Source organism: Capricornis sumatraensis, chromosome 3 (genome assembly GCF_032405125.1).
Source record: "Capricornis sumatraensis isolate serow.1 chromosome 3, serow.2, whole genome shotgun sequence".
In the NCBI taxonomy this organism is placed as follows: domain Eukaryota; kingdom Metazoa; phylum Chordata; class Mammalia; order Artiodactyla; family Bovidae; genus Capricornis; species Capricornis sumatraensis.
In genome coordinates this window covers 136,120,536-136,146,079 of record NC_091071.1, presented here as the reverse complement: position 1 = coordinate 136,146,079, position 25,544 = coordinate 136,120,536, and the positions used below count along the sequence as shown (strand labels likewise).

Here is a 25,544-nt window from a genome sequence, read left to right as displayed (position 1 = left end):
AAAACTGTACAAAAAAGGTAAAATATGCAGAAAATCCAACAGGTGTTGTTTTTAAAACAAAAAACTACACACACATTAGTACTAAAAAATACTGGGAAAATCGGCTGACCCATGGATCCCTGTGCTGCAGGTCTTCACCGGAATCTCAGCCCCCCAGTCCAGCAGGGGTCCCATGGGCAAGCTGACCACCACCAACTCTTTATGCACAGTTGCCTTCTGGGCTTCTGAAGGTGGGAGCTGTAGGAACTATTTGCTGGATTTTGAAATACCTTCTGCTTTATTAGTCCACTAAGCTTTCTCAGCAAAAAGCTATTTAAATAATTTTTAACATCTAATTTCAAAACAGTTTTCCTAGTTACACACCAACACTAGGAGAAGTTTAACCTCTCCAAGTATAGTCTTGGTTGCATCCATAATGAAGCTGAAGGCTCAGAGGACACTCAAGGGCCATTACTTTGAAGGAAGACAGGGAATTGCAGGGAATCAAGGTGACCTAACAAAGTATGAAGTGTAATTTACAGTGTACTGGAGGCAAGTTAATGAAAATGAAATGCAGTGTCTGGGAAATCTTTGCTAACTGCAGTGTGTAAGGAAAAAAACCTGCACCTTTAAAACAAAAATCTTAAGGAAACACTGTATCTGGGTCTCAGTTACATGGTGATGAGTTTTGTGCTCTGGTACTAGTAGTATTAGCTCTGTCTGCACTGTCTGAACTCCCTCACACCTACGACACTTGCTCACTTTACATTCACGTTCCTCACCTGCACTGTCCTGTTCAAGGCCCATGTCTGACATATACACAGCTGCCACCTCTTGCCTTTCATCCAGCCCTGGGAGGTCACCTGGCAGAGCTCCCTGCTGGCCAGGCCACTGAGACTAGAAAGGACCGATGGCAGCTGTGGCCTGTGAGCTGGTGCCTCGTCACAGTATTCACCTGCCAAACAGCCAGGCCTCCTGGATTTTTTTTCAGTGTCTCTTATTACAGAAGAGATGACTAAAGTCATCTGCCTTCCAAACTCCACTGACTTCAAAGCTGTAATTGTGCAGATGAAAAAAAAAAACAACTTGGATAAGCACTTGGCCTTACACCACTCATCCCACTATTCTTAATCTGAAATTTAAGGTTCAGATTCTCACCAAGAGCAGCTACTGCAAAGGCCAATCACACAGAATCAGGGGAATAGTTATCTTCTCTAAGTGAGTAAACAATTTCAACAGTAGCTAACACTTGCCATTAATAACATTCAGAGAGCACAGGAGCAAGCCTTGTATTCCCAGTGACTCTCAAGAGAATTGAAAATAACTTATTTAAAAAAAAATTTTGTTCCCTAAATAGTGAAAGTAGTAAAGAAATAGTTGGTCCGACTTCTAAGATCCTACTCTTCAAAACAGCACCTAAGGCCAGGGTTTAGGATGCCTCGTGAGCAAGGCACTTCTACCTACCATTCACCTCTCTAGAACCTTAGGAGCCTTCCTGTCTACCTCAGCACGCCCACCTGAGCTCGTGAAACCGGCTGCACCATCACCCCTGTGGGTACACTGCCATCAGCAGCACTGCAGTCTCACGCAGCAGCAGCAGCAGCAGGACCAAACCACCCTCAGAATGGAGACTCAAATCGATCTCATAATCTATAAACTGAGAAACATGAAGGGATGCAAGTCAGCTCAACATTAACTGGTTCGGAGCACTCAAGTGCTGAGAAAATGCAGAATTTACAGTGCTGAAGAGGAAATAGGTCATCTGAAACAATTACAAAAATGGTTATGTATGATACTTAAATATTGGTTCCCCCCCTCATACAAGTGGAAGAAAGTGTGGGGCTGGGGCACGCACTGGGCCACGCGGCTAACCTTTAGCACAGGCACTGCAGATCATCCAGTGCCACAGATTCCGCAGGAGGAGAAATCCCAAGGGTGTACAGTATTCCTGAGAGAGATCCCAGATTTTTTTTCTGAATCAGTCTTAACCTGATTTGTTTCACATAGTTACACTGTTATACCTCTGATATATTCAGAAACCGTCACTTTATTTCAATCCAAACAGCTCAGCATAGTATAAGTGATGGCAGAAAGATCCATTTGTTCAAATTCAGCTTGCTTTTTTGTTTTAATACTGAGGGATAAACCAAAAAAAAAAAAAAGGTAGCTTTTGTCATTTGTATCCTTCATTCATTTCACTGGAGGGGAATCCCCAGGGCCTTTCGATAATCTGGGAAGACCTGACTATTCCTGTGAGGGAGACAGCCCTGCTGAGCTTTACTCAGAATAATGCATGATAGACTCCACGTAATTCCCAGGAAAAAGCCCAGTCACTCCGTTCATAACTCCCTCATACCAACCATCGTCATTCTTCTTGATGACATAAATAATGGCTCCTTCCTGAAAGGACAGCTCGTCTTCCTTGTCTTTTGTGTAATCATAAATTGCCACAACTAGAGGAGGGAAAAAAAGGATATGAAAAAAGAAGGACATTCATAGCAAAGTAGAGCCGAGTAATGAATACCCTTCCCGAACTTCTACAGCAGATCGAAACCTGACTTTCTCAACACAGGACCCACCCCTCCACCCAAGTTCATTGTCTAATACCCAGTCTCTACAGTGGAATTCCACGTTGAAGTTAGGTTCAAAACTTCATAGATGGCAAAAAGTAGTATTTAGTTAAACTTACTAATCAGTCTGTTGAAGAGATACACACAATCCCAGAATGGGGAAAGATGGCTGTTTCTTCAGTAGAGCTTGTGTTAACGCACCATTTTATGTAAAAGCACGTATCTTTAAACACTGGAATGATACTACAGCAATGAGATAAACTAGGAGAGGCCAGTGAGAAAATGAAATTGAGGGAGTAGCAGACATGTCTCTTTTCTCACACTTTTAGAGCCTATGCCTGTTAACTGAGGACAGTGACAATGTGTGAATGATGGGCATCTACCATACATATTCTTTCAAAACACATGCTGTATTATGCCACCAATTTAACACCTCCACAGTAACAGACTGAAAGTGTTACGAAAACTGAGATACCTGTGAGCTCTCCTATGATTTTCATTACTTAAATTACTTGTTAACCAGGGCCTTTCAGTGATTTCTCGGAAAATCTCTGGTTCTTAAGTATTACATTTTCCTCAGTGGTATAATTAAATTGGGACACCCTATATTGGGCTTCCCCACTACCTCAGATGGTAGAGGATCTGCCTGTAATGCAAGAGATCTAAGTTGATCCCCAGATAGAGCAGATCCCCTGGAGAAGAGAATGGCAACCCACCCCAGTATTCTTGCCTGGCCAACTCCATGGACAGGGGAGCCTGGTGGCCAAGGATACCTGAGTGGGTAGCCATTCCCCTTACTAGTCTCCCTCAAACTAAACCTTCTGTAAAAAGATCTTCTGTACCTTCATTATGCCACTCAGAATTTCACTCAATAAAGTCTCTATCTATATTGACTGTTTCTTATGCAACCTTAATCCTGAACAAATAAGAAACAAACGAAAACAGGGACTTTTGAGATAGTAAAACTTGCTCCAGCTAACTTGAATTTCTGGCCTGCTTTAGTAAAAACTCAACAGCTTTCCTAAACTGAGTATTTGCCATTAGAGTGACAGAGGATGCCAGAAAATAGTTTAGCAGAAACTACAGTTTGTGTGTATTTCTCAAAGTATAATCAAACACCTAAACAAATACAATTAAATGACATACAAGTTTAAAGAGAATACAAGTTATGTAGAGTATTTAGTATTTTCAGTCAACTTAATTTTAACTTTTGTTTTTTTGGACTGATAACATTCCTGATGCTTACAGAAATGTAAACCCACTGAAAAGTAATTTAGAGGAAACTACCGCAAATCCTGTTAATTCCGTGCCTTCTGAATCTCTCAAACCCACGCTTTTCTCCATCGTCACAGTCAATGCCCTCATCCGTGCAGCAGTCTCCAAACTGGAATACACGTATCACTAGGGGCACCTGAAGATTTTCTAAGCAGCATGAGTGACATGATCCTGCATCTAAATCTGATCTGCCTGGGACGATACTATCAGCCAAGCATCAGTCATAAAAGTTTTCATTTCCTGCTTATCTTTCTACTTAAAACTACAGTGGTGCACTATGCTTAAGTACAGAAACACCCTGGGTGCCAAAGGGCCAATTCATATTACCAGCATGGTATTAAGAAAGAGAATGACTCCCCAGAACACCCCGCTTTTTCACAAGTGAGGTGGCTCCCATTCCTTTGCTTTCAACGACAGTTAGGGTAGACTTTAATGAGGTTATCAGATGACCCATCATACAAAACATAATTTTTAAAGGCAGAACATCAACTGACTTTTGGCAAACAATTCTGAAGGAGTTAAAAGAACTGAGTGACAGTGCTGCATGAAAAATACTTCCATTTGCATCTATTTATTTATGTGGACAACATGTGCAGCACCACCACCCCAGCTGAGGCCCTCATCTCTTGCTTAGAAAGATACCCAACCTGGTCCTTCCAACTCCTATTTCTCTTTCTTTCTAATGCACTCTACACTAGTTATCAAGTATCTTTTAAAAAAATTAAAATGTAAGTACATGGGAACTTAGCATTAACCTACTTAAGATCTTCCACAATTTTCCTCTACTATCAGATTTTTCAAAAAGAAAAAAAATTCCAAACACCCTCATCCTGGTATTCAAGGCCTCCCAATATAACTATAACTTACTCCCCTTCCGGCACCCTTAGCTCACCCACTCCCTCCTTAAAATTCACCAGGGCCCCAGGCAGAGGACATTGCTCACCATGCCCTTTCAACTCAGAGGATTCTCTCTGACTGGATGGCCCTTCCTCTCTCTCTCCTCTGCCTGAGAAACTCACACTCAGCATTCAAAGCACATCACGCATGCCATGTTCACTGAGGAGCGTTCTGGACTCCTCAGAATGAGAAGCACTAATTCATTCTTGGACAATCATTAATGGAGCAGCCATTCTGATTTTTAGAGATACAAAGATGAATAAGACAAGGGACTGGCACAGAAATGCTGCCTGATATACTGATATACTGTTTATGCTTCTGCCAAGAAGTTCTGTCACTGAGTCATTTTGTCACAAATAATTTAACACCAGTAAAAATCGAGCCAAGACTCAATCCCAGGTCTGTCAGAGTTCAAGCTTAAGACAATGTTAAAAATGTGGGCTCAGGAGTTATGCTGTCAAGTTTAGATCCCAGCTATACCACTTATCATTTTACAGAATATATTCCACTTTCCTAAGCTGCGATGGCACCCCACTCCAGTACTCTTGCCTGGAAAATCCCATGGACGGAGAAGCCTGGTGGGCTGCAGTCCATGCGGTCACGAAGAGTCGGACACGACTGAGCGACTTCCCTTTCATGCATTGGAGAAGGAAATGGCAACTCACTCCAGTGTTCTTGCCTGGAGAATCCCAGGGACAGGGGAGCCTGGTGGGCTGCCGTCTATGGGGTCGCACAGAGTCTGACACGACTGAAGTGACTTAGCAACAGCACCAAGATGCTTTTTATTCAGCTATATAATGGGTATTATAATAACCTAGATAGCATACTGAAAAGCAGAGACATTACTTTGCCAACAAAGGTCCGTCTAGTCAAGGCTATGATTTTTCCAGTAGTCATGTGTGGATGTGAGAGTTGGACTGTGAAGAAAGCTGAGCGCCAAAGAATTGAAGCTTTTGAACTGTGGTGTTGGAGAAGACTTGAGAGTCCCTTGGACTGGGAGGAGATCCAACCAGTCCATTCTGAAGGAGGTCAGCCCTGGGATTTCTTTAGAAACAATGATGCTGAAGCTGAAACTCCAGTACTTTGGCCACCTCATGCAAAGAGTTGACTCACTGGAAAAGACTCTGATGCTGAGAGGGATGGGGCGCAGGAGGAGAAGGGGACGACAGAGGAGGAGATGGCTGCATGGCATCACTGACTCGATGGACGTGACTCTGAGTGAACTCTGGGAGTTGGTGATGGACAGGGAGGCCTGGCGTGCTGCAATTCATGGGGTCCCAAAGAGTTGGACACAACTGAGCAACTGAACTGAACTGAATACCTCAAAGCACTGTTACATTAAATGAGGCAATGCACATATAATGTGTAGCCCAGGGCCTTGTACATAGTAAACATTCTATATAAATGTTAGCCCTTTGAATTATTAACTATTGTGATATACTATCTCTAACATATTTTCTGTTATATAACATTATAAATTATTCTGAACCTCAGTATTCTAGTTTGCAAAATGGGGAGACTAACTGTCTCATATTAATAAGTTTTGCATTACGCCAATAAATACAAGAAAATGTATCTTCTCTCCCCATGTTCAACCAAGATACTTATATATACAAGTTATCTCCACTTAGGATAAACCTATGCAGTGGTGCTCAACCTTGAAGTTATCTGAGGAACCTTAAAAAATTCTGATGCCTGGGTCCCCTGTCCACAGACTGATTTAATCTGGAAGTACGGACACATTAAACACTCCCGAGGTGACCCTAAATGCAGGCACAGGTGAGAGCCAGGGCTAAGTCTACGAACTTAGTTAGCAAAGTGTATGAATCTAAGTCTAAGATAGCAAAATAAGACATCAGGCAACAACAGCCTTAACATGCATGCACACCCAAAGAGCAGTCAATCATAAGATGAACACAGCTGGTTATTTTTGTTTTCCCAGAAAGAGGAAGGAAGAGCTTATCTGATTTTTACATTTTAAAAGATTTGGCTTAACAAAGATAAACTTTGAAAAATATCAGGCATTTTCTTTTAAAGAGTTATTTGGACTGAAAATAAACTTACTTTTTCCTCTCTTACAAGTCTCCCCAGATTTTTGCATATTCACTGAGGAGTAGATTTTTTAACAAGCATATCTTTTCATTATGCTTTCCTCTTAAGGAATCACTGAGCTGGTTTTTCAGAACTGAAAACTGTCATCCCTTTGTCCAGGACAATATTCAAGTCCGCTAACAAGTTTGCAGAGCCTGTCAATGTCCCAGGCCACACCCTAGACAGTACCTTGGGTGCTTCTTTTCTTAGAAGCAGCTTTATTAAGATGCAATTTAAACACAAAACACAATCAGTTAAGTGTAAAATTCAGTGAGTTTTGATACATGTATGTACCCAGACACATGACAAATGAACAGCTCCCACCACAACCATCACACTGGACAATGGTTGTCCAACACTGGTGGTCCGAAAGTTTCCTTGTGCCCCTGTGTAAATTCCCTCACCTGCCAGTATGTGTGTGTGCTATGTCACTTTAGTCGTGTCTGACTCTCTGCGACCCCATGGAGCCCACCAGGCTCCTCTGTCCATGGGATTCTCCAGGCAAGAATACTGGAGTGGGTTACCATGCCCTCCTCCAGGGGATCTTCCTGACCCAAGGGTTGAACCCGCGTCTCTTAAGTTTCCATGGCAGGGGAGTTCTTTATCACCAGTGCCACTTGGGAAGCCCAAACCACTTATCTTCTGGATTTCATTTAGAAAGAATCATAAAGCCTGAATCTTCTGTGCCTTGATTCTTTTTCATAATGCTTGAGATCCATTTAGACTGTTGTATGTGCTAGGTGCTCAGCTGTGTCCAACTCTTTGAAACCGATGAACTATAGCCCACTAGACCCCTCTGTCCGTGGTATTTTCCAGGCAACAATACTGGAGTAGGTAGCCATTCCCTTTATCAGGGTGTCTGCCTGACCCAGGGATTGAACCCACGTCTCTTAAGTCTCCTGCATTGGTAGGCGGGTTCTTTACCATCAGAGCCAGGAAGAACCAGTAGCTTAATCCTTTCCACTGCTGAACAGTATTCCATTGAATGGCTGGATGACCCACAGTTAGCTTATCCATTCACCACCTGAAAGACACTTGGGGTGTTTCCAATCTCGGCTATGATGGAAAAGCAGCTATGAACATTTGAGTTTCAGAACATTTGAGTTTAAGTACTTGTGTGACTATACACCTTCGTTTCTCATAAATCAACGTGTAGGAAGGGACTGCCAGATCAGCTGGTAGGTGTACATCTAACTTCGTAAGACGCTGCCAGCAGTTTTCTAAGTGGCTGAAATGTTGCATACTTCCCAGCAATGTACACTGTACTAACTCCTGTTTCACCACATTTCTCCAACACTTGGCATCATGTTTTTAACTGCAGCCATTCCACAGGGTGTGTTCTGGTGTAGTCTGGTTCACTGTAGCTTTAATTTGCATTTCCCTAATAACTAATGTTGAACATCTTTTCACATACAATTCATGTATCTTTTATGATGAAATGTTTTCAAACTGTTTTTTCTACAAGTTGTCTCCTGAGGTATTTTGTAAATATTCTTCTCAGTCTATATGGCTGGCCTTGTCATATAACATCATTCTTAACATCAGAGTTAAAAAATAAAAATTTAATTGAATGAAATTCAGTTAATTGACTTTTTTCGTTTAAGCTTTCATGGTTTTTAATGTGCTCTCTACAAAAAAATTGTCCTAACCCCAGAATACACAGATTTTCTCCTCTATTTTCCTCTAAAAGTTTTATAGTTTTACATTCCAGCATAAATTCTGAATTAATTTTTGTGTATGGTGAGGTAATAAAGGTTGAAGTTTATGTTTTACAGATGTACATACAATTGTTAAAAGCAATATATCTTTTCCCCACTGAATTATCTTGCACTTTCATCAAAAAACACGTGTGGATCTTTTTCTGGATTCTATTTTCTATTCCACTGTTTTTTATTTCTATACAGATGCCACACTGTCCTGATTACTGTAGTTTTACACTAGAACTCTGAAATCAGGTAGTTTAAATCCTTCAACATTAGTCTTCTTTTTCAAAGCTGGTTTTCTGCAAGAATGACTGCTAGAATTTTTACTGAGGTTGCATTCACTTTATATATTAATTTGGGAAAAGTCTCTTCACAATAATGGTCAAAGAACATTTGTTTCAATTTAAGGCTTTTATTTATCTTCAGTTTTATAGTTTTCATCAACAGGTCTTACATATCTTTTACCAAATTTATCCCTCAGTATTTCATGTTTTTGATGTTATTACAGAAGGTATTAATTTGTAAATTTCTGTTTGTTGCTAGTATATAAAAATGCAGCTAATTTTACAAATCGACTTTGTAGTCTGCCATCTTGCTAAGTCCACTTTTTAGTTCTATGAGCTTTTTGTAGATTCCTTCCTTAGGATTTTCTACATAAAAGATAACATCTCCTGTGAATAAATATTATCTGATATTGTTTCATGTATCTGTTGCTGGTTTTTTTTCTCTGTGCCTTGTTTTGGATAGTTTCTAATGTCATATTGTCAAGGCTGCTGATCTTTCCTTCTAAGTGTCACTTTAGATATAGTACTTTTCATCTCCAGAAATTCTATACGGGTTTCTCTTTCTCTTTTCTCTCACGTTCATGTTTTCCTTTACCTTCTTGGATATATGTGGTGTCATAAACTATACCCATGTCTGCTAATTCCAACATCTTGTCACTTCTAGGTCTTTCCTGTTGACTGGCTTTTCTTTTAGGTACGAGTTATATTTTCCTGTCTTTTTACATGTCTTGTAATTCTTGATTGGATGCTGGTCACTATGAATCTTACTGTTTGGTGCACTGGTTTGTTAAGTCCTTTCGACAGCGCTGGTTTTGTCCTGGAGCTCAGTTAAGTTACTTGAAATCAGTTGGATGTTTTCAAAGTTTGCATTTAAACTTTTGTTGGGGCAATCTAGGGCAACCCAGATAGTTTAGTGCTAATTTGGCCCCACACATCAGGGGACACAATTTTGAGGCCTCTTCTCAATGCCTTGTGTATTGTAAGGTCTTTCTATTCTCGCTGGTTTGGGAGCATGAACTATTCCCAGGCCTGTTATTTCCAAGACTTTTTCTGCCTATTCCTTTGTGATTGTTCCTTCTCCAATCGTAGGCAGTTTCTTCACATACATGTACAGGTCGGTACTCTGTCAAAAGATTCAAGGAGACTCTTCTGCAGTTATCCCAGGGCTCTGTCCTTTGTCTTTTTGTAGTGGCCTCCCAAAACTCTGATCTCTATCTTCTCTACTCATTGAGACATCCAGGCTTATTGGGGTTCCACCTCCTTGCACCATGGCCTGGAAACTACTGCTAGATGGCCAAGCTAGGACAAGTAAAGGCTCACACCATGTTTGAGTTCCTTCTTTCTGGGATCACAGTCCACCAATATTTGTTATCCAATGTCTGAAAACTATTATCTTTTATATTTTTTTCCTGGATTCATTCTCAATTGTTTTTAGGAGGAAGGGTAAATCTGATTACTGTTGCTCCATCTCAGCCAGAAGTGGAAATCCACTACTTGTTAATACAAGCTCCCAGGTGATTCTAATGTGCAGTCACTTTTGAAACCCAGTACGCTAGTGGCTTTAATTTCCTTACCAGAAAATTTCTGAGACAGCACACACTTCTCCTGAGCTGACCAGTCATGATGAAACCTGGAAGCCTCTGTCCCCAAACTGCCATATGATGGATAGCTGATGCATTCAGAGAACTTTTCATCCAAAGAAATGCCAAACAACTACTTGACAAAGAAACTGAGAAACCATTATTTTCTGGAATAAAGTTTCATATGGAGATATTTCTGGTATAAGATACCACAAAAGAATGCTTTAAAGCATGGGAGCAGGAATAAAATAATTTGAAAAAAATCAGTCTTTCCTGAGTCATTCCAAAAAAACCCTATCTTTTTTAAATTTTTGCCTTACAGAAACCATTCATAAAAAGCACGTTCAACATGAAAAGTTATATAATCAACCAAAAAATCAGTCACAGAAATTTTACTAGTGTGACCTTCAATACATTGAACCTTGTAAATGAAATTAATTAAAATACACAGGCTCTTATATGTACACAGAGGTTTCTTCCCATTGTTCCAGACGTTCCTCTGAAACTTACCCTTTTCCAAGTAAGACCTTGGGGCCCACGGTGGGTCCTCTTCAGCGTAAGGATCACTGTACTCAACCACGGCTGCCTCTTCCTCTTCGTAATCTTCTGGGGGAGGTGGCGGTGGCGGGGATTCATCAAAGACTGGTTCTTCCACAGGTGGCGGTGGAGGTGGTGCATCTGAAACTAAGAATGTATCCAGCTGGTAACAAAATGACACATGGTGCAAAGTTCACTGTTTCCTATCCAAGCGCCTATGTTCATGGAATATAAACCCAGACCTGAAAATAATCATCTCAAAAAACAATGAGTAGGCAAGAGAAGTGTCCCTACCAGCTACACTGTGTCAAATCTCCAAGTCTGACTTCCTCCTCCCTTTGGGTTAGTGCTGATGGATGGCGAATAAAGAATAGCCAAAATGATGATTATTATTAACTAAGCTTCTGGACTCTGTTTATGCTAATACATAATACATTCTTTCAAAGAAAGATCAGTACAATATAGTTAGGCTTTACATTATATCCAAGGAGGCATGGTTACCAGAAATATTAGTAATTTAGATAGTTTAACCATATTCCATTTATAACAAATTATAATGAGTCCAGTGAACAAATTTTAATAATCTGCCACATTCCTCTCAATGAATTTCCTTATTTTATTTTTACCAAATTAGTGGGGTGGAAATCACAAACATCTCTGGGTAACTTCATCCATGAAGATATTTGTGTCTGTTTCATTTTATATGTACAGAATTTCAAGTAATTCAGACTAACTTATGACCCAGTGATTTAAAATATTTGAATTGTGTTCTTATAGAAATCTGCATCCACAGTTCAAGTATCAGAATGCAGAAATGTCTAAAAGATCATCTCCAAACTCTGGGAACCCAAGCCTTTCAAAATGCTGAGTACATATTTGAGCTTAGCTTAACAAAATAAACCAAATGAAGCTGCATTTATTCAATCAGCGGTCCAATTTTAATGAACAGTATTAATGCTTATTTCTGAAATACCAGTACTATTTCCATGAAATTCTCTAAGCAATCGTCTTTATTTTCTCTCTTTTATCTAAGCTGAGGGATCGGATTAGATGGATTTTAAGTCAAATGGGTTTTAAAATATGAAGATCAGCCATATCCACATCATACTCTGTTGTGCTCCAGTGTTCTTCCAATCTGCAGTGCCACTCTGTATCATGACCTGTCTACATTATGAATCTCAAAACTTTCTTTACTCAGTAAGAATAATCATTTTAGTTCTAATGGGATTTTTAGTAAATAAAAAATATAGGTACATGATTTTTGCATATACTTAATGGACAAATTACATGTGGTTATGGTAAGAATCAATGATATGTCCTAGTTGCATTTATAAGGTAAGGTGATTAAACAAATGCACAGAAACAAGAATCCAAAGAACTTTGCCTTTCAAAACAATCACCTTGAGAAATTATACCAGAAAATTACTCAAAGATGCTGCCACTGCTCCCTTTCTCTTAAAACTGCCTCAGTCAGTGTAATAAAACTAACATATGCTACTATCTTTTAGTTAAAATCTTCCAATTACTCAGCACTTCACAATACATTATTCATTTAATCTTTATTTTAATCTTTACCTTGGGAGATGGTGTTTTTAATCTTCATTTTATGGATGTGGAATCTGGCTTTCCAAGATCAAGTACTCCTACAGTAAGTGGAAGAGCAGGAATTGGAACTCCAATGCCTCTTATCTTAAAAGCTACACTATGATGAGATGAGATCAATTCAATAACTTTAAAGTCATGCTTCATTATCCATTCAGAAACATCAACTGTAAGCCTACTATGGCCAGCTATTATGCTCAGCACTGAGAATACAGCAGTGAGCAAAAGTCATGGAGACATGGGCAACCAAGCTTCCATTTACAGTTACGTGCGGTCAGTGCTTCACGTTGTCATGGAAAACAGCAATAGACCAAATCTCTGATGTGGGTCAGGAAAGGCTTCCTGGAACCTGAAGGATGAGTAAGGTTAATGGCCCAAGGTGGGGGTAGATAGTTCATGTCAGATGTAACAAAAACAAAGGTAAGAAAGTAGGAACCCTTCAAAAGAGCTGATCAAAGTTCAGTAGAAAGACACCTGAGGAAGCTGAGGAGTACTAAGCAGAAAGGGTCTTGTAACAGTCTGACCTCTCTCCAAAGAGCAATGGGAGCCAGAGAAAGGTTTAAGAACAAGATTATAGCTGTACTGCTTAGCCCAGTATAACTGGTTCCAAATAATCCCAGACTTCTTCCAAACATCAAACAATATAAATATCTGCTATCAGAGAGTATCTTCAAAATAATGTACTTGAAAACTATAAAGATAACTCCAAAAGATTAGGTATATATCTTTCCAAGGTGAATGTTTTGAAGAAGACAACATCCATTTGAATGTCTAAGTCCTGCTATGTCTATAAAATTAGTCAGGGCTCACCTTATATACAGAGTCTCTTGTTTGTATACATTTTGTAGGTGAGAAAATGTATACAACTATAAAGGAAATGAGAAAAGATCATCTAAAAGGTATTCACACTGTGGGAAGTACTGGAGGTGCTCATGGGTACCATCCAATAAACAGAAGTAAAACAGACTATTTTCAGAAATCAGCAAACAGAGATGCAAAGGTACCCGAAAGAGAACTGAGCCCTCAGGCCAATACGACTGGATTATAACCAGTTAAAATACAAGAAAGAAACGTATCGACAAAAAGGGGGCATTTAGTTAGCTGTGGAAGCACACACACAAAAAAGGAACTAAAAGTGTCTGCTATGTGTCAGATGCTTTTCTAAATGCCAGTGAAGGAAACAAGCAAAAATCCCTGCTCTCACAGAGCTTCCATTCTAGCACTGGCAATGCTCGTTTCCAAAGGAGCAGGAGTCTTAAGCAACAGAATGCAAGTGTTTCTGTCCCACTGGCGAGGCCATCCCTGTTATGAGATGTAGGCACTGGGCTGCATCAGCCTGATGACGTTATCTCTTTTATGAGCATAACTCCCCTAGTTCAGATTTCACAGCCATTGTGCAGCCTTTCAATTGTGCCGTGCCTCCTACATAGACTGCTCGCAAGAAGAGAACTCAGCTATCATGCAGACCGTGCTCACTGGTCCCTGTAACAGCAGCTCCTCACTGAACGCTGACCCAGGTCTCCTGCTTTGTAGATATCAGTCTCCTGTGCTTCCATTTTAATGCTTCCCTAGAGGAAAACTCAGCCTGTCAATAAAATTAGTTATCTGTTCCTGCATCACTCAACACCAGACCACAGGCCAACTTAAATACCTTGCCAATCTATGCGGCATCTTAGGAGACAGGCTGACAATTTGGTTCTCTGGGACCCGCCATGGCATGGCTCATCTTTACACCTGGAATCACAGGACTGGAGAAAGATTCTCAGGCCAGCCACAAAACCCTAAAACTCCAGTGACAGACTAAGTGTCTGAGCAATCCAGAGAGAAAAAGGTGGGCTGCCTGGTAACTAAAGAGCATCTCCTCAATTAGATGTGATTTCTCTTTTCACACATGCCTTATTTTATGTTTGTCTTATCTTCACTAGCAGACTTCAAGCTGTTTGAAAGTAGAGAATTTCATCTTCGTTATTTTATCATCCACACTAGTGGCTCATACAGTGAGTGACTTGTTCATAATAATCAAATATCTGACATACTGGTGAATGAACGACTATTCAGCCAATCATATATAGATGACATTTCACACCTATAATCTGATCTACAGCATAAAGAAGACATAAACTTACTATTTTCTTGGACTCTGGCCACAAATCCCATTAAAGGTAACTGAGGAGTTACCTGTAGGATGGAGGGAGGAGGAGGAGCAAGAGATACTGCAAAAACAAAAAAGGTGTGGAGGATAAGGGGTAAGGGCAAGTCACATTAAAAGGAAAGGATAACACAATAAAACAAACATACATGGGGGAACCACTGTGATCACCATTTTACAAGCAGTCTTAAGGCGCTCTTTTGAGAGATACGTCATTAACACAAAACAAAGTGTTAGGGAAGTTTTAAAAGCTTACAACAGGAAGCATTTATATATACCCATCTATTCTAAGATACAATGACAAACTGTCTTTTCATACAATAGCATGTCTTTCCAAAAAAAGAATTTCTTCAGATTACCATGAGTAGTTTGGTTTTCCAAATTTTACCGTGGAAGTTACAAGTTTAAATGTTCATCAATACAAGGGAAAAAAGACCATTACGTGCCAGCCTCCTAATTTCATACTTTTCATTACTTCATTAAACAGGAAAAATTAATTGGTACTTAAACAAATATTTACTTACTTCCCATTAAGGGGCAAGCACTCTGCTAAGAGACCAATATCAAAGCCATTCTCTGTGAGTCAGGTTTGTATCTTTACATTTTCCCACAATCCCAATTCATACCACCTATTTCAGGGGCATTTTCACCGTGACCCTACAGAAAAATGCTCGCCTCATTCAAACCATTCCTTTCCCCACAAAGTTGTCTTTCCCTCTTAAACATCTGGTAAGCATCTAGCACTCACGAGTCTTCAACAAACGTTTAATCTAGGTAAATATACAGAGAAGCCAGGTACATGTCAAACAACTTCCCAAGATTAACTCCACAATTAGGGTTTCCCTCAGATTGAGTAAACAGTATTATGTGCATTTTCTTATAAAGAGAGAACACCTTTATGAGCTTCAAATCACAGGTAAGACTAATAAAACTAAAAAGATAAGTAAGACTCACTGCCCTCAAAAAAAAAAAATCACATTCTAGTTGGGAATGTGAGGTAAAATAACAGCCCCAAGCCAACAATACTTGCAGCAATTCCCTGCAGGTGGCGGAGGTAGAAGAGGCAGTGGTGATGGCGTGGCGTTATGGTGGGGCCAGGGTTTGGGCAGGGGTGAGCGCTACACAGAAATAACCTCTGGGCAGGTACCAGAATAAAAGGAGCTCAACAAGCAGACAAGGGTTGAGAAAGACAAGCTGAGAACCAAGTGAGGGGCAAAGGCTTTGAGGTATCAAGCAGCATGACCAGGTTACAAACCGTAAGTATTTCCATATGGCTGGCATAAGATGCCTGAGAGAGAAAGTACAAAACTACAAAGACGAACAGGTGGATATGGAACAGGGAGGAATCTTAAATGGTAGGTGAAAGAGTGCTTAGTGGAAACAGCTTGGGACTTCAAAGTCACCTAGCAGGTCTTCTCTGGCAGTCCAGGGGTTAAGGCTGAGCTTCTGCTGAAGAGTACAGGTTATCAGGTTATCAGGGAACTAAGATCCCACATCCTAGGCGGCGCTAGTGGGAAAGAACCTGCCTGCCAATGCAGTAGAGATCCAGGTTCCATCCCTGGGTTGGGAAGATCCCCCGGAAAAGGAAATGGGAACCCACTCTAGTAAATTTTCTTGCCTGGAAAATACCACGGACAGAGGAGCCTGGTGGGCTGCAGTACATGGGGTCACAAAGAGTCAGACATGACTGAGCAATTTAGCATGCGCAACACACAAGATCCCACATGCCTCAAGGTGCAGCCAAATAAATAAAGTCACCTAACATCAGAAACCTGATTTGCTATTTCCTTGCTATTGGAGCAGCAAGTTATTTAACTTTTTCAAATTTAAACCATAAATGTGAAATGAAAGATATAATGCAACCTACTTTACAGTGTAACTACAAAGATTAAAAAGAAAAAAAAAGGTATATAGGAAGTCTAACTCAAGGCCTGGAACACAAAAATCAAGGTAACAGAAGCAGAAAGAAAAAGACAGAACTTAGTAACAGTGGGGACAAAAAGAGTATTTGGTAACTAAGGATTTAGGTACCCCATGAAGGAAACAGCTGAAGATATTCTTAGATTTTTTTTCCTTCTTAACTATGAAGGCAGAGGTGCCATTAACCACATTAATGTTGGTGAGTAGTACAGAGAATGAAGTAGGCTGTAAGTACAGGGAAAGAAAAGTCAGGAAGAAATAATGACACGATAAATAAGATGTATGAAAGTAACTTAAGCATAAACATGGGAGGCAACTGGAAAGTCTGGGTTGAATTTGTAGAAACCATCACAGGTGCAAAGGTGGTAGCAGTTAGGAGGAAGAACAGCTGTGCTGTGGGTAACTGCAGGCAAGACATGTACACATACTGTGCGGACCAGAGTTACCCATGTGATTCTGAAGAACAGCCCAGATTTAAGGGACGGAGTCAAGTAACCCTAGAAATCGGCAACTTTCTTTAAAAGATACCTTTTGGATATGTTTTTTATACTTCTTGGCAGCAAACCCTTAAGTTGGGTGTCTGTCTCCCACTCTTAGAGGCCTAGACCAATTGCTGATATGTTCACAATACTGTTTCCAAACTTGGGATAAGAGAAAACAGTGAGCGGAGAGGTGGCGGAGACGAAGCAGGTAAAACTGAGAAACAGCAGCAGAGGCCGGCTGCGCTAGAAAAGCGCGTATGCTCATTCAAATAAGATGGAATTCTCTCTTGCCTGTTGGCACCAATGCCACCCCACCTGTAACGGAAAAGTAGGAAACTTCCCACTTCAGTCTTTACCATTTAAAAAAGAAAGAAAAAAGAAAACAACCTAGTATTGAGCTAAAAAAGAATGATTAGACACCTAACTTAGAACAGACTTTTTGTATGTATATTGTTTTTTGTTTTTTTTAATGACTTTTTTCTTTTCTAGTTCTGAAAGTGAAAACTTGAAACTACAGTGGTCTTTTTAGGGACGTCCACCAACAGCAGCCCAGGTAAAAACTAATCCCAGATCTTCCTTAAATGGAATTACTTTACAACAGAACAAGTTAGGTTTTTTCAAAGCCAGTCCAAGGCATGTTAAAAAAATTCAGTTTCAAATGGAGCTTACAAATGTTGCCCCAAATTCTTTTTTTGCCCAAGGCAAACTTTTTACATGATGATCCAAATTAGTTACCACAGCATTTTCTCTCTGGTCAGCAAGATTTCCTCAGAAAACCCGTGAACCAGAAGATCCTACTTTAGACTAGATTTATCTTCCTGAATTGAAAATGAACTATTTTAGGTGAATTTAAGCTGGATTTTGATGTGAACAACTGTTTGCAATATTCAGTTCTAGGCCAAGTAGCTCATGAACAGGCAAGAGCAAAAAGCAACTATCAGTTTGTTTCCATTCTCTCTGTTTGATTCCTCACACAACAACCCTTTCCCTATAATCACCAAAAGATCTCCACACCTAGATTCAGTAATATTATGTTCACATCACACAACAATGAAGTTAATATGAAGACAAAGGCTCAAGAAGACACTGGAGTTTATAGAGCGATCTTAGGTAGAACAGCTATAAAAACTATAGCTTATGTGCACTGAGCAATATGTAGATATAAAAGGTAAGGCAAACCAAACTTAGAGGATGAGCCTGTGCTGATGAAATATACAGAACTGCTAAGCATGATCTTCCTGATTATTCACAGCATCATGGAACATCTCTGAGGCTTAGTGTGTTAAAAGGTAAAAGGAGTTTTGAAGAAAAATGAGACTATTACATTGTTTTTTGTGTGTGTGTTTTACAGCTTTCTAAATACTATAAGAAAATTAGACAAAATGACCACTCTAAATACTATTTCTAAAACCATTAAAGATATCATCTTTAGAGGCCATCCATTTGATAGTCCATTCAAGTTCAGTTGCTAATATTTTACATTCCAGTGACAGAGATAATGTTATCATTTTCAAAGGGAAATGTTTTCTAAACATGGATAGGAGTATTGCTTAGGAATATTTAAAAGTGAACCTAACTATACTCAGTGAGAAGAGCTTTTTTGATGGAAAAGAATATGGTTGCAAATAACTATCACTCCTGTAGTCTCAGAAGAGTTAAATGAATTCTATCATTTTTGTTATTCCTTTTCAAATGAGAAAACAATGATATTACGCCAAGAAAAAGCAGCAAATTAATCCACGTAATTTAAAAACACAGCTTGTATTTTTAATGATGAAAAGGGTCTATTTGGTTTACTGATTCGTCTGATAATATACTTAGATTTTTCAGTTTTTCCTTGCTTTTTTGTTCTCCCTAGAGTAAGCATCACTGACAGACACTAAAGACTGCCGAAAATGAGGATTCAAAAATAGCCTCTGGATGCGGCTCTTTGCTTATACTTTGCTAATCCCTCCTCCCACATGTGTATTTTTCTGGAGATTTATAGTAAAGCTGTAAGTTAATTATCATTTAGAGAAGATGTGTTATGGCTTTTCTTTTACGATACCACCAACCCAACACCGCTTTCTCAATGTTTTTTTTTAATTATTTATAATAATATTCAGGGAAGCCTGACATCTTCCCTATATAAAACACCATACTCATTCAGAAATTCCTTTCTCACATAATTATACACAGTCACGTTGCTTGGAGCCAACATTCCACTTTATGGATTAGATTTTTTTAGTCTTTGTTATAATATGAATGGTAAAATGTAAGATCTCTTTTACGACTCCACTTTCACTTTAGTACTTAAAACACCACATTACTGATTTCCCATTTTTAAGGACTGAATGTATCTCCCCAAAATTCATATGAAATCCTAACCTCCAACATGATGGTATAAGGATGTGGGAATTTAGGGAGGTGTTCCACACACGGGATACTAAAAGGAACAAATTTTGCCATTTGCAGCAACATGGATGGAGTTAGAGGGCATTATACTAAAGTGAAACAAGTCAGACAGAGAAAGACAAATACTGTATGATATCACTTTTAAGTGGAAACTAAAAAATACAACAAATTAGTGAATATAGCAGAAAAGAAGCAGATTCACAGATACAGAGAACAAACCAGTGGCTATCAGGAGGGGGTACAATATGGGGATTGGGGAGTGGGAGGTATAAACACTGGGTGAAAGATAGGCCCAAAAAATTATATTTAAAAATACTGTTAAAAGGCATTGCCCAAACAAACAAAAAACAAAACCCCCAAGAGAGCTCTCTTTCTTTTTCTGCCATTTAAGGATACAATAGGTTTCCCAGGGTGGCTCAGGAGTAAAGAATCTGCCTCCCAGTGCAGGAGACATGGGTCAGAAGACCCCCTGGAGAAGGAAATGATAACCCACTCCAGTACTGCCTGGAAAATCCCATGGACAGAGGAGCTTGGCAGGCTACAGGCCACGGGGCTGCCAAAGAGTCAACCATGACTTTGCAACTAAACAACAAGGATACAAGACAGCAGCCTACAACATGAAGAGGGCTCTCACCAGAGCTCAGCCATGTTGGCACCGATCTCTGGCTTTCAGCCTCAGAACTGTAAGCAACAAATCTCTGGTTTATAAGCTACCCACCCTATGGAACTTTGTCATAGCAGCCCAAACTAAGGCACTTACCAAAGTAGGTTAACATATACAGATGTACAAGTACAAACATACATGTATATTCTTCTTTACCACCAAAGTGCTTCATATTTATATTGAAGGCAGAAACTGTTAAAACTGGTGATTAACCCTAGTTGTTTCAATGCCTCTCTTGATGACGACAAGATGAATGATAAACTAATATTCTTCTTTCCTTGTCTGGATTAGATTAAGAAACAATAAGAACCACATAGGATTCAGTTATGTCCTGATTAAAGTGTTCCTTTCATTAACTTGTTTCTGAAATAATCCCATTAGAAAACAATTACTGTGCTTCGAGAACTTGGCACTGCATATCAGGGGTTCCATGTTTTCATTCCTCTGTTACAATGCCATTTCAAACTCAAACCAAATATAGTAGCAGTGCTGTTAGACTTAACGTTGCACAGAAAACCTCACTGAATTTACATTCACATGAATCCTTGCCTGGCAGCTCACTTCCTCAGAGGCACAAAGCCATGTCAAGCCTCCAGCTGCGAAAAATACGCTCATAAAACACAAACCTGGGATCATTTTGTTAAATCAGGTAATTAGCTACTTAAGAAAACACAACAAATTTTCTCATTCTAAATATAAAAAACAAGGACCGTTTTAGACAAGTGGGAATAATATGAGACTTACATAATAGTCTAAAGCAGATAAAATGAAAGTGCATCTAACAGCCTTAGAATACTGGCTTACAAAGCACTAAGTCTTGCAAAAAGGGTTTCAAAGAACATAATTTAATTAAAAACGTTTTTAGTTTAGAAAAAGGCACTAATTACTCAACTAACAAAGTTGTAGTCATCCTCTTTAAACAAATACCAAATTCCTGGAGAAGAAAGGCAGAACTTATCAAGAGAAGTGCATAAAAACTAACTAAATTGCCTCACACATTATGCTGAGGGCTCAAAAATCTCAATTCACTTTATACTTCCCATGAGTGTGAAAAATACTTTCATTAACACTCATTCCTTAGAGTCGGTTATTTTTCTACTTTAACATATACTTTCAAAATATATGCAAAATCAGATTTACAAAGAAGTGTTAAAATACGTATTTAAAATATATTTAAATATATACTTAAATAAGCTTCAAATAAATTCCACCAGGATGGTTCTCATGGGACCAGTATATTGGTATGTACATTTACATAGCATGAAATACCCCTATAATATACTTTCTGAATATCATGTATACTTGGTCCCAAGCTGTAATAATGATGCATCTCCCAGTTCCATTATGGAATCAGCCCATTCTGGATTGACACTATTCTTTTAAAACTCTATGTAAGGGTAAAGAAGGGCATAAACGCCATAAGCAATAACTGTCTAGACTTCCAAAAGGGTCAGGGAGAGAGCTTATCTTTAGCAGAACTATGAAACAGGCCATATCTAACCAATTACAATTTAAAAATGAAATATGCATTTAGGTACAAAATAGCATCTGTACAAATATGGGTTTGGAACACAATTTAAAAGTAGAACGTAAGAAAAGACAGGTGTATCTGCCAAAACGGAGTTCAAAATGAGTTAAAAAGAATGGCACACCCAAAATCATTAAGTGTGATCAAAGACAGAAGTAAGAGATATACACCTGTATAACTGAAGCACTTTGCCATACACCTGAAACCAGTCCGACGCTGTAAATCAACTACACTTCAAGAAAGCAAAATTTTAAAAAACAGAATAACCCAAAGGATTTTAAATTAATTAAATTTTAATTATAGGTTTTAATTTGGTCAAACATTAGAAAAAGAGCAACTACTCTTATTTAAGACTCATTAAAACTGCACATGCATATTTCTCAAAATAATCTAGTAAAATTTCTTTTAAGAACATGTCTATTTAAGTGTCACTAGCTCAGCTGTGTCTCTTTGTGACCCTATGGACTGTAGACTGCCAGGCTGCTCTGTGCACTGATTAGACTATAAATGTGGCATTTAATTTACAAGAGGGACCCAAAACAATGAGAGGATTCCACATTCAACAAGTAGTTACCAAGCACTATTCCCAGGATGATACAGATGAAAAACTGTTCACAGCTTTTTACATTACGATGTGGGCATCCTCCTTCCCACCCCCCTACCCTTGGGAGGGTAAGAGAAAGATTTTTTTAAATCTTAAGGTAGGTAGGATAGTACAATGGAAATAACAGGGAACTTAAGAGTCAGATGACCTAAATTCAAATCCTAACTTGAGTACTTAGTCTGTTTCCTCATCTGTAAAATACAGATGAAAATGATCACATGGTTATAAGAATCAAATGAGGTTAAAAAACCAAAAAAAGTATTCTTTAAGATCCGTTTATGTAAAAGGAGGATCAAATTTGTTCTGCAAGACTCCAAAGGATATAACAAGGTTTCACCAAAACATAGACAGATTTTCGATCCATATAATTCAGGGCTTATCCAAAATGGAATAACACTAGAGATGATCACACATGGGCTTACTGGTCTCTTGGCAAAAATCCAGAAAAACACACCAAGTTCACATAACACGTCCACAGCAGTCACAGAGAATAATATTTGCTCTGACCCTCTCTGGGGAAGAAGTAAAACAAATGACTGTTAAGTGTTAATCATGTGCTATTTTAGCTCTTCTGTACACATGATGCCACTGAAAGATGACTGTTACACCCGGATCAGTCTGCTCAAGTCGCAGTTGTTCCATCAGAGGTTTGGTAGCAGAACTGAAGACGAAAGTGTAACTGCCCACCACAAAGCAGTTTCAAAAATATTTTCCTTTTCTTTTGCTACTTGTAAACTCTGCTCATGTATGTTCAAATTTCATTAATTGCTATTCATACAGCAAGGATATCTGACTGCTGTATGAATAGCAATTAATGAAATCTGACTAAATAAGAAGGAAACACTGTTTACCACAGTATTAATTTAAAAAGCAAATAATCACTAGCACATTCAAAAACATTCTATTCAGAAAAATTAACTTCTACAACTCTATATGGAAACCATATGTTGACTTTTCAAAAGAACTGGAAGATATACAATATCACCAACCTGTATTCATTCTTCCACTCATTCAACAAATAATATTATTCATCAACTATATACTAGTCATTTGCAATTAAAGGTTTTTTTGTCTCAGTAATTGAAGATTTTTAAATTAGATACATTCCATAGACTGCAAAAGAAAGTCTAACCTGGGTTCTGGCTATAAAAAGGTCCTCCGTTCATCTGATTCTGAAGGCTTGTTTGTGAAGTGATGGAAGGAGGGCGTCTATAGGGCAAGGAGCCCCCTATTGTTGGGGGTGTATGGCGAGCAGCAGGTCTATTCATGCTGTAAAACTGAACAGGATGACCTGGAAAAGAGACAGAACATACACTTGTCATTAAAATTATCTCAGACAATAAAACACTTTAGGTATAAGTCCTGAATCTCACCAAGATTATTAAAAAATAAAAAGATTTAACTGCTGTCTGACAAATATTAATGCAAAGTGACAGTTACTGCTCAGTTGACAGTATATCAAAGTGCAAAAAATAGGAAAGCAGGTAAATAAAACTACGGTTAGGTTTGGAAAAGCTATATCTAAATACATTACTAATTAATATTGTGAGTTTATTAAATTAGTAATTTGACAGGGTTTCACAATCATCACAATTAAAATTTATGGCTCACTTCCTCTGCAAACACAAGCAATTAAACACCAAAAACTAAGCTCAAAAAAGTAAGAATAACATTTAGGAAAGCAAAAGAAAAAATGTTTGACACACAATCTTATTCCAAAATAATAATAATAATAGTAAATTCAAAGTAGCAAACCAATTTATTTAAAGGAAATCATAAAATATTTCAGCAAAAGGTCAAGTGACATAATTCTGAATCACATTTTCCAATCAAAAATATCCTTCTCTGAAGTTATTTTGTCTCAGAGTTTAGAAAAGTTACAGTTATGAAAAAAAGCTAAGATACAAAAATTGTATCAAATATATCTAATTTTAGTATCATCCTGGAACTTGTTCCTAGTTATCAGCAATTTCCCTACATTTTGCTCAGAGTACTTCAACAACTAATGCAAACGGAAGACACTCTTCCTAATCCATCCAACCGTCTAATGCAATCAAGTTCTTAAATTTTATCTTGATTCCACTCCAACTTAAAATCATTAGCTAAGGGCCTACTGTACAGACAGATCAAGTACTCTCTCATGGAGCGCCCATGAGAGAGCAGGGCAAGAGAAGAGAAGAAGGGAGGGGAGCAGAGAGAAGAATGAGGGAGAGAGGAGGAGGCCAGAGAAAGGAGAGGGAATGAAAGGTGGAAGGGAGGGCAAAGGAAAGACGACGAGGGAGGAAGGGAGGGGAAGAGGCGATAAGAGAAAAGGCTGACAATTCATCTTTTCCATGACTGTCAAATGGTTTTACATGCCTAAAACTGATCTACAGGAGCTATAAAATCGATCAAACTTGGATTCATATGGATACTCATATAAAGAACGTTATAAAAGCACTCAAGAGCTGCTACAGCATTTACTCTTCATATATATGACCGTATCAAAACCTAAAACTCAATTCTGTTGTATAAAAATCTTGAGTAGTCAAGCTTAAACAGAATCCACTGTCAAGTTTACATAGCCATGGTAAAAATGTAAAAGCATGTAAACTAATAAACAACTGTAAGAAGGTATATTCTGTCATTTGAATCACCAGATACACAATACTGGCATTTTAGGAATCAATCTGCAACATCTTAAACCTAGAATCACTGAGTTAAAAACTCTGAAAACACCATTATGAATTTTATATAGTTAGGTCCAGCCTAAAATTTCCCATGTTATAAGCCCTCAGTGATCCAAAGACATTACATAATAAAGATTCTATTCAAACCATTAACAAGGGCATTTATTCTGCTTTGAGTTGAAAAACAAAACTATAGTTTAATTACCACAGCCCTAACTAAAAAACCTAAAACTAAAAACTTCTAGAAGAAAATAAGACAAAGCTCTTTTTGACCTTACGTAGAGAGTCTGGAAACACAACATCAAAAAGCACAATGCACAAAAGGGAAAACAGCAATGAGCTGGACTTCATCAAAATAAAGAACGTCTGCTCTTTAAAAGACACCATTAATGAAAAGCTGAGACACAGAATGGAAAAAAAACTCTGCGAATCACAAAATGAATCAGACATATTCAGAATATATACGAATTTAATGAGAAAACAAACAAACCAATTACAAAGGTGGGGGGGCAAAAACATTTGAACAGACATTTTGCCAAAAAAGATAAACAGATGGCAAATTGAGCACAGGAAAAGATGTTCTATGTCATCATTCACTGGGGAAATGTCAATCAAA

General features: G+C 38.6%; 1 protein-coding gene across 49 annotated transcripts in view; it reads right to left on the bottom strand.

The window, feature by feature from the left end:
- Positions 1–2,031: 2,031 nt before the first annotated feature.
- ABI2 (abl interactor 2) overlaps positions 2,032–25,544 on the bottom strand; it is a 99,319-nt gene continuing 75,806 nt past the window's right edge. For 15 of the 49 annotated variants that reach the window (XM_068966899.1, XM_068966900.1, XM_068966914.1 and 12 more), the window contains 3 exons: positions 23,392–23,550; positions 10,890–11,063; positions 2,242–2,432 (listed from right to left, as the gene is read on the bottom strand). In XM_068966899.1, coding sequence (XP_068823000.1) covers positions 2,257–2,432; positions 10,890–11,063; positions 23,392–23,550 — 509 coding nt within the window. In that variant the 3' untranslated portion in view covers positions 2,242–2,256. Of the gene's footprint in view, positions 2,114–2,241; positions 2,433–10,889; positions 11,064–14,644; positions 14,732–23,391; positions 23,551–25,544 lie in introns of those variants that run through there. The other 34 variants (XM_068966902.1, XM_068966905.1, XM_068966894.1 and 31 more) reach the window with 8 other exon arrangements.